The 8,240-nt window shown below is 49.2% G+C and overlaps 1 protein-coding gene across 2 annotated transcripts in view; it reads left to right on the top strand.

Annotated features, from left to right (window-relative positions):
- The window catches only part of SERPINF2 (serpin peptidase inhibitor, clade F (alpha-2 antiplasmin, pigment epithelium derived factor), member 2), a 9,534-nt gene extending 1,569 nt beyond the window's left edge, over positions 1-7,965 (top strand). The window contains exons 2-10 of one of the 2 annotated variants that reach the window (XM_014953199.1): positions 61-183; positions 1,268-1,331; positions 2,094-2,156; positions 3,103-3,520; positions 3,792-3,935; positions 4,146-4,349; positions 5,184-5,326; positions 5,926-6,130; positions 6,912-7,965. In XM_014953199.1, coding sequence (XP_014808685.1) covers positions 61-183; positions 1,268-1,331; positions 2,094-2,156; positions 3,103-3,520; positions 3,792-3,935; positions 4,146-4,349; positions 5,184-5,326; positions 5,926-6,130; positions 6,912-7,234 — 1,687 coding nt within the window. In that variant the 3' untranslated portion in view covers positions 7,235-7,965. Of the gene's footprint in view, positions 1-60; positions 184-704; positions 821-1,267; positions 1,332-2,093; positions 2,157-3,102; positions 3,521-3,791; positions 3,936-4,145; positions 4,350-5,183; positions 5,327-5,925; positions 6,131-6,911 lie in introns of those variants that run through there. The other variant, XM_014953200.1, reaches the window with a different exon arrangement.
- The last annotated feature ends 275 nt before the right edge of the window (positions 7,966-8,240 follow it).

Genomic DNA, 8,240 nt, shown 5'->3' with positions numbered 1-8,240 from the left:
CCCAACCAATGTTTAACCAGATGCTGTGGGTCAATATTTGCCTCCCAAATTCTCAAACAGGGGGTGGTGCCGAAGGTCGCTGCTGGTGGGGGGGGCTGGAGAAGGGACTGGGTTTGCCCCACGCAGAGCCATCGGCTGGGCTAACGCGCGTGCCGGTTCCAACGTGGACAAGGACAACCTCAGGTAAGGGGCAAATAAATGAGGATTTGACAGTAAATGGGGGCTCTTCCAAGAAGAAATAGCATCTGTCTGGGAAAAGGGGGTGAATTTGGCAGAGGGTTAAAGGATAGTAGGCACCATCTGGGAGGAAAGGGGTATTTGGGGTTGTCCGTGGCTGCAGGATTTGGGATGAGGGAAGAGGGGGGAATGAAACAGGCTCAACTTTTGCTTCTTCCACTTGGCAACCGGGGTGGGAGCCCAGCAGTTTTGGGTGAGAGCAGGGACTGGAAAGTAGGGCCAGGAATTAAGCGTATGGCAGCCGTGCCGAGGGCTGGGCTTTGGCATGGGGGCTTTATGTCAAGAAGAAGACATGTTATTTCTGTTTGAAAGGGAAAAGTGGCTGGGTGAAGCGGTGGCCAGGGAATGGGTGGGGTTTCATCCATGGCCCTGGAAGCCCTGCTCCCCATGTCCCGTAAAGGAACCGGAGTGCGGGGGTGGGAGAGGCTGGGTTTGCCAGCAAAGGGGGAAGGCGAGTGCTGGGAAGGGGAGGACTCTCTATTCCAGGACACGTTGCTGATAAATTGCTCTGGTATTGCATTTTCTACCTGCAAAGTCCCTCCCAGGCTGCACTCGCTGAGTGCCTGCAGCCCCTCTGAGCCAGGTTAGTATCCCTTCTCCCCACAGCTCAGGATGCTGTGCCTGTAACCTTGGGGGTTTGCCCGGGAGAGGAGCAGAGCCTCTTGTCTTCTTCCAGAGGCACAGCGTGTGCAGGACTGATTAGGGAAACACCATTTGCAATCCAGAAAAACGGGGGCGATGGGGTCAGAAATGCAGGATCCAAGCTGAGGAGCTCCATGCAGGAACCTGGCTGTGGTTACAGCTCTGCTCCGGCGCGGGTCCCTCTTCTGCTCTGATTTCGCTGCCTTGGCGTTGGACCCAGGAGCCCTGTGTTGTTTCTTTGCAGCATTGTTCATCTCCCTATCGCTTTGTGCAAGCTCCTGCGCCAACCTGTTTGGCCAGGTTGATAATTTTCTCCCTGTAGACCTGAGGAGGCTCAGCCAGGCAGCTGGAAATAACTTCTCTCTCTTGCCTGCTCCTTCTGTTCCAGAAATATGGTGTTCCTCTGGGGTCTGTGGCTGCTCTGCCTGTCTGCTCTGCACAGTCACCGGGGGGTAAGTCGCTTCATTCTGGTGATGGTGGGGGCTTTGTGGGGTGAGCCCACTCTCTCCCCAGCCAGCCAAGGGCCAGGGGGGCGAGGAGGCTCTCCTGCACCAGAGCACGGGGCAAACACCACCCCATGCTTCTGCGTGAAGAGCCCTGGAAGGCAAAGTGGTGGAGGACACAGCTTCTCTGCTAGGGTTTAGCCCGTGCCCCAGTGCAGCAAGGTTTCTAATCCTTTCCCCAGATAATACCATTATGGATATTATCATTATTCAAGTGGATCCATTCAAGTGGATTTCTGCAGCAGTTCTTTGGAAACTTGGCTTCAACTCTTATTTAGTGACTGTGACCTTCAGGGGTTAACAGGAGGTTGTTTAATAACAGCTTGCTTTTTTTTTTTCTTTTTTCTGTTCCCCACATTTTAAATCTGGATCCCCGTCAGATCTGAGATTGCAAAACTGCACTGCTGGCTCTCTAGAGGATACATTATTTTCTACCCTTCTGACCTGGTCCCTTTCTAAACAAACCCAGCATTTGCAGTCTCTCCTGGCTCCTGCTCGCTTCCACCTCCCCACGGAGGACCCCAGCAGCTCTGGGTCTGCATCCTAAAGCCCTCCCCATCCCATAGCCATGTGGGGACTGCTATGGGAACCTCTGACCTGGCCCCATGGGAACACGTTAGGAGTGGGGGCAGAGAAGACTGACTCTGGAAATTCAGAGGAAATTATTTGGGATCTGACTTTGTTGTTTTGGGTTTTTTCTTCTCCCTATAGCTTATTTCGGCACATGCCATTGAGCAACGGCGCCTCTTCTTAGACAAAGATGGGGAGCTGAAGGTAAGCAATGACTGGTTCCACCCAGGGGACTGAAGTTATGCTGTGATATTTGCCACAGTTTTCCAGTTTATCCTGAGATGGGATGAGTCCAGGCAGGGCAACAAGAAGGTCCATCTTTGTGCAGGTTTCCCTCCCTCACCCACCACTGCCACCGACACTGTGCTCCTTCGTGTTGGAATCTCCAGCCCAAATAACTGGGCAGCATATGGAGTACACAGCAGTCGCTGGTGTTTACAGGGACTGGCAGGTGGATTATTTCATTCCTGATTGATAAGGGAAGATGAGGAAAACAACCAGCTATGAAGGTGGCAGGAGAAAGACCGGTAGCTAGAGATCTGAGGGAAAAAAGCATGTGTTTGAGACCATGCAAATGTGAGGACAGTAGCGGCAGCGCTACAGGCTAAAGCCTAGGAAAACTGGAAAATGAGAAAATTTGGAGAGAAGAGGGATGGAATAGAACAGACAAGTCAAGAAGAGACAGATGCCTGGAGGAGGGTTTGAGCCAAAATGGATCAAGGCTGTGACAGCAGCAGAGGGTGCTGACCGATGTGGGGAACAGCAGCGCTAAAATATGTGAGAGGAGGAGGTGAAATCAAGGTTGAGGAGGATGGATCTATAAACAGTGAAGGGACAGGAGATGCACAGAGCAGGTGGTGGTTCTTGCCCTCAGAACCTTTTGGGCTCATTGCCTGGGGCAGGGCCTGAGCACAAGTGGAGGAGGAACCACTCCAAGACCCTCACTCAGTCTATTTTTACGAGACCTGTTTTCCCAACTCCTCGAGGTGCTTTTAACCTCAAGGTTAAAAGGCAAACTGAAGCAAGTACAGCAGCAGAGTAGAGAAGCTGGAGAGTTTTCTCAACCCATTTAGGTGTGCAGTAAAACCCATGAGGGAAGGTAGCACCATGCTCCTCTTTTCCCAGTGCTATTCTTCTCGTTTCTCTCCAGGACCTGAAAAGTGCTGGAGTTGTGCAATCTGCTCTGCCGGGAGCCATCGCAACCCCACCGAACGCAGAGCTGGTAGACTTTACCTATGACAGCTTCCAGGAGATTGAAGGACCCAAGTTACGTTTCGCCACCACCCCACCAGGCACGAGGAATGACTGGAGCACAGAAGATGAAGCCGCAGCTGGGGCTGGGAGCTGTCATGAACAGCCACCACCCGGGGAAATTCCCTCTTCTGAAGGGGAAGGAGAGGCTGGTGATAAAAACTGTGAGATGACATGGAAGAAGAGCCGCAGGCTTGCAGATGGCTTGATGAGATTCAGCATCGATCTCCTGCGAGAGGTCCAGCTGCAGTCCAACAGAACCAACGTGGTCCTGTCACCCCTCAGCATCGCCCTTGCCCTGTCTCACCTGGCGCTGGGTAATTTCTTACTTACAAAAGCACCGATTCTTTCCCTTCCCTGCACCCCGTCCCGGAGTGCAAAATGTAAAGATTAAACACTTTCCCCTTAGTCTTACTTCTGCAGCTTTAATTAGGTACGATTACAATTGAAGGTGCCCTCCGTGGCCCTGCTGAGGCTCCTACTCTCAGGTTTCTCCAGCCTCTTTTGTAAGGCCCAGTATGTTTCTAACACGAGGCAGGACGAGTATTGTCCCTGTTTTCCAAACAGGAATTTGACTTTGCTTTTTAGGAGCAGCAAATGAGACGGAGAAGCATTTGCTGGAGGCCATGCATCTGGAGGGGGTGCCCTGTCTCCACCACATGTTTGGCACCCTTCGCAGGAGGCTCACAGCATCCGCCCTCAGCCTTGTCTCGCGTCTGTACCTGCAGAAAGGTGAGAGCTGGCACGGGGGGGTGTCTCTACTGGCACAGGATAAAAGTCTCGGTGACAGAGGGTGATGGAACCCCGCTGCCATACTGGGAGATGTCTCTGTTTCCCTAAGCTCTCCTCCTGGGGAGTGTTGTGCCACTGGCTGAGCCACTGAGCAAATATTTTTTTTTTCAATGTCCGATGGCTTCATTTAGAATTCTCCCCCTCTGCCAGGATTTGAGGTGAAAGACAAGTTCCTGGAGGATTCAGAGAAATTCTACGGAGCAAAGCCCATGACCCTTTCTGGGATGAATGAGGATGACCTCGTGGCCATAAACAAGTGGGTAAAGGAAGCAACTCATGGGCAAATACCCACCTTCCTGCATCAGCTCCCTGAAAACACAGTGATGCTCTTGCTCAACGCAATCCATTTCCACGGTGAGCTCCACAGGCCTTAATTTTCAAGCCTGATGATCCAGAGGAATAGTTTGAAATCTGCTAGTTTTCCTCCAGCGCTGTCGCTGAACGGCATCTCCTCTCCTTGTTCCTCCTAGTCAATCTGCCTGTTCCTTTCTCATACATCTGCCATTCCTCTTGCTCGGATATCTTCACAGTAATGATTCCCAACTGCTTCCCATGTGCTAAAAATGTTACTCGATAGCGGAGCCAGAACGCAGCAGGTGGAACCTGCAGTATTTTTGCCTCGTGGTTCAGGATCCCAGAGAGGGGCACATCACTGTTATATCTTAACCAGGGCACAGGCAACTTGCTGCACCCCAACCACAGAGCTCGGAGCCAGCTTCTGGGGATCTCTGACTGCAGCACAGCAGCCAGGCACATCTCCCTCTTTTAATTCCCTGAGGGCTGTGCATGGAAACACAGACCAAGCACTTACTCCCGGGGTAAATCCGCAAACGCTTCAGCGTGGTTTTGGAGCACTGTTTCACCCGACGCAGCGCGAAGGCTCTTCATTTTTCAAAGCACAAACATCCAACCCTTTATCTTCATAGCCTTCAGTAATCTCCCACTCTGAGGCATGAGGATTAATCCTCGTTCTTTTTTGTTATTCCATAGTCCCTCTCTGGAAGATAAGAGCTTCCTGCTGTTAGGGCTCTTCCAGCTTTGGTACTGACTTCTCTTTGCTGTATTTCTACTTGCCTGGTCACTATCTGCCTTGTTGTAGAACTCATGGGAGGAGGAGTGTCAGTTTGGTAGTTCCTGTTTTCCTACCCGAATTTAACTTTGTTGAATTCTAAACTTTTATTTTGATAGGGTTTTGGATCAATAAGTTTGATGTTAGCTTCACTGGGCCAGATGTATTCTACCTTGACGAGGAGTTCGTGGTCCCAGTTGAGATGATGAAAGCCCAGAAATACTCCCTGAGCTGGTTTACACTGGAGTCCCAGGACATTCAGGTAGGGCTCTATTAGGAGCACTACAAACTTTGATTGGAATTTCCTCTTGCTCTTGTATTTCACTGACTGCAACTATTCTCTCAAAAAAAACAAATGTCTTTTAACAGGCAAAGCACACAAAAATTTAATAAGCATCCTTTTGCCCTTGCTTCTAGCAAGAATGTTGAATCTTCACTCTCAATCTCAAGGAAAAACCACCAAGAAATATTCCCACTAAGTGGGAATTAATGGAGATTTAAAGCCCTGAGTTAAAGATAAATGAGGAAATATGGAAAGGAATTCCCTCAGGCAATGTACAGTTGGAGCCCTTCAGAATACATCTACTGCCAGAGTGGGTACAATGTTTGTGCACGTGGGCTTCCACCCCACCATGTGTTCAGTTTTTACCAGTCAGTGGCTAAATACTAAAATCTGATGCTGTTTATTTGCCAACAAACTTTCTCCCCTGAAGAAATCAGATACCTCCTTCCTACCAGGCTGTTTTTGTCTGATAGCTAGACTGGCTCTGTAGACCAATTAGAAAAAGACCAGATTAAAAGCATCACCTTCTGGATTTCCACTTTCTGGACTTTCCTTTCTCTGGTTGGTTTTATTTCCAGGTGGCCAAGTTTCCCTTTAAGAACAACATGAGTTTTGTGGCCATTGTACCAAACCAGTATACCTGGAATACCGCTCATGTGCTGGAGAACTTCCCTTACAGACAGCTATGCAAGCTTTTCCCCAGAGAGGTACCCACCACAGTGAAGATCCCCAAAATAAAACTGGACTCCCAGCTGGAACTCAACGCGGTTCTCAGTCAAATGGGTAAGGCCCCTAACAGGATTTGCACAGAACAAGCGAAGCTGATCCATCTCTATGGCATCTGTTCCCTAACATCCTTGTTTCTAAAGCTGTGCCTCACAGCTTTGCTCCAGATAACGTCCAAACTCCTTCAACTCCTATTCCTCTCCTCCTCCATACTCTTGCCTACCACCAAATGTTTTGCTCCAACAAGATGATACTACAGAGAAGGCAGCTTTCACAGCTCCTCACAATCTTTATGAGTTCGTCCTATTCCCCTGTTTATAGCCAAGCCCAGTTTCCTCCCGTGTGTCAGCCTTTATCTCTGTCCTTTTACAGTGTCCACTACACAGGACTTCCCAACAGAGAGAATGCAGAGCACAAAACCTCCAACTGGGAGCTCACTGAAACAAAACACCACTGCATTTCCAGATAAATTAAGAGTTCACTCTGCTTTGCAGAATTCCTTAAAAAAAAAACCCAGCTCTGTAAAAGCATTTCCAGCCTAGCAAGAAAGAGCCCTCTGACTTGCTGCTGCTTTTTAAGGAAGGCTTTAAGTTCTTACACTACTATTCTAAATGAGGTGGACAACATATGTGAAAACTGTTCTGGTTTTGCCACCCTCAGTTCTTCATACAAGAGAGGGACTGGGGAACCTGGCTGGACTGCAGCATTTGTTTCTGTTACCTCCAGTCCTCCATGTTGGACAACAGATTAGGGAATGGCTTTCTTTGGATAGCTTTGAGAAAAATCAGCACTGGCGGCACCAACTGGGAAAGGTTAACTTAATTTGGTTTCTCTGTAGGCCTCCAGGAGCTGTTCACAAGCCCAGATTTTCAGAAGATCACAGATGACCCTCTCTTTGTATCCAGTGTACAGCATCAATCCACCCTGGAGCTTAAGGAAGATGGGATGGAAGCATCTGGTGCTACCGGCGTCGCACTTTCACGCTCATTCTCTGCCTTCAGCCTTGACCGGCCCTTTGTCTTCATCATGTTTGAAGATGAAACAGGCATCCCCCTCTTCATAGGCAGCGTCCACAACCCTAACCCCAATGCTGCTCCCCAGACAAAACCACGGGACTCACACGAAGCAACAGATGTCAATGAGTATCCCATTCCCAAATAAGAGAGGAGCAGAGCCTAAACATTCTGGGACTGTTTCCTGACCCTTTGGACCAGCTGAAAGAGGCCGCCTGTCTTTGAAGACCTCCCTCTGAGACCATCCTTTGCTGTTTTCCTTTACAGATCCCTAGAGACCAGTCCTGAGGTAGCCCATTCCAGCTTTGATGAGCTTCTCCAGGCTGGGGTTCCCCTCTATTGAACCTGAAAAGCTTCCTCTGCCTGGATTTCCCTTCCAGGGCTCTCAGTCCTGGAAGGGAGACTTCCTTGTCCCCAGACTCTTATTAGAGTGTTTATTAAGCTCTTATTAGAATCCCCTATAGCCTGGAATCATCATCAGCATCTGGCAGCTTGGACAACAGCCAGAAATATTAATATGTCTCTTCCTTCCGCAGTTCCTGTGAACATGTCTCCCTCAAAGTGTTCCTCTGAAAACTGTCTGTACCCACCTAGAAAATGACCTTGAGATCAACTGGACTAGTAACCAGTTGTCTTCTCTAGGATGTGTCACAGCCGTTTCCAGGCACAGGCTCTTTTCAAAGATTCCCTTCTCCCACTTCTTGGCACTGATGCTGGAGGGCCTGCAGTGGGAAACCCCTTTTGTTCCTTATCTCCAGCCCTTTTCCTGGGAAACTCTAGGTTCTTGGGTAATGCTAGATTTTTCAAGATGTATTTTATAAAGTGTTTTTTAAGTAATTTTTATGTTGGCAGAATTAATAAAGAGTAAAGCAGAACATACTTGCTTAAGATGTTGCATTGAAAGACCCAACAGAGAAAGGAAAAAGGCACTCAATTTGAGTAATTGCAAAGCTGGGGAGGAAAAAAGTCAGGGTGTGAAGGCTGGAAAGAGAAGAGGGGCTCTTGCAAAGGGTCTGCTTTTTGCTACACCTTATCCCGGAGGACAACAGGGGCTGTGAGGTGAAATGGCTAATCCCTAAAGACTGTCCAAGCCCCATAAGCTTTGGGCATCTCACCTGTAGAGCGTGGAGGGGACATTCACGGGGTCACAGCTG

The sequence above is a fragment of the Calidris pugnax genome, unplaced genomic scaffold (assembly GCF_001431845.1).
Source record: "Calidris pugnax isolate Ruff unplaced genomic scaffold, ASM143184v1 scaffold133, whole genome shotgun sequence".
Taxonomy (NCBI): domain Eukaryota; kingdom Metazoa; phylum Chordata; class Aves; order Charadriiformes; family Scolopacidae; genus Calidris; species Calidris pugnax.
Note: the sequence above shows the minus strand (reverse complement) of the source record. Positions and strands in the feature narration are given on the sequence as shown.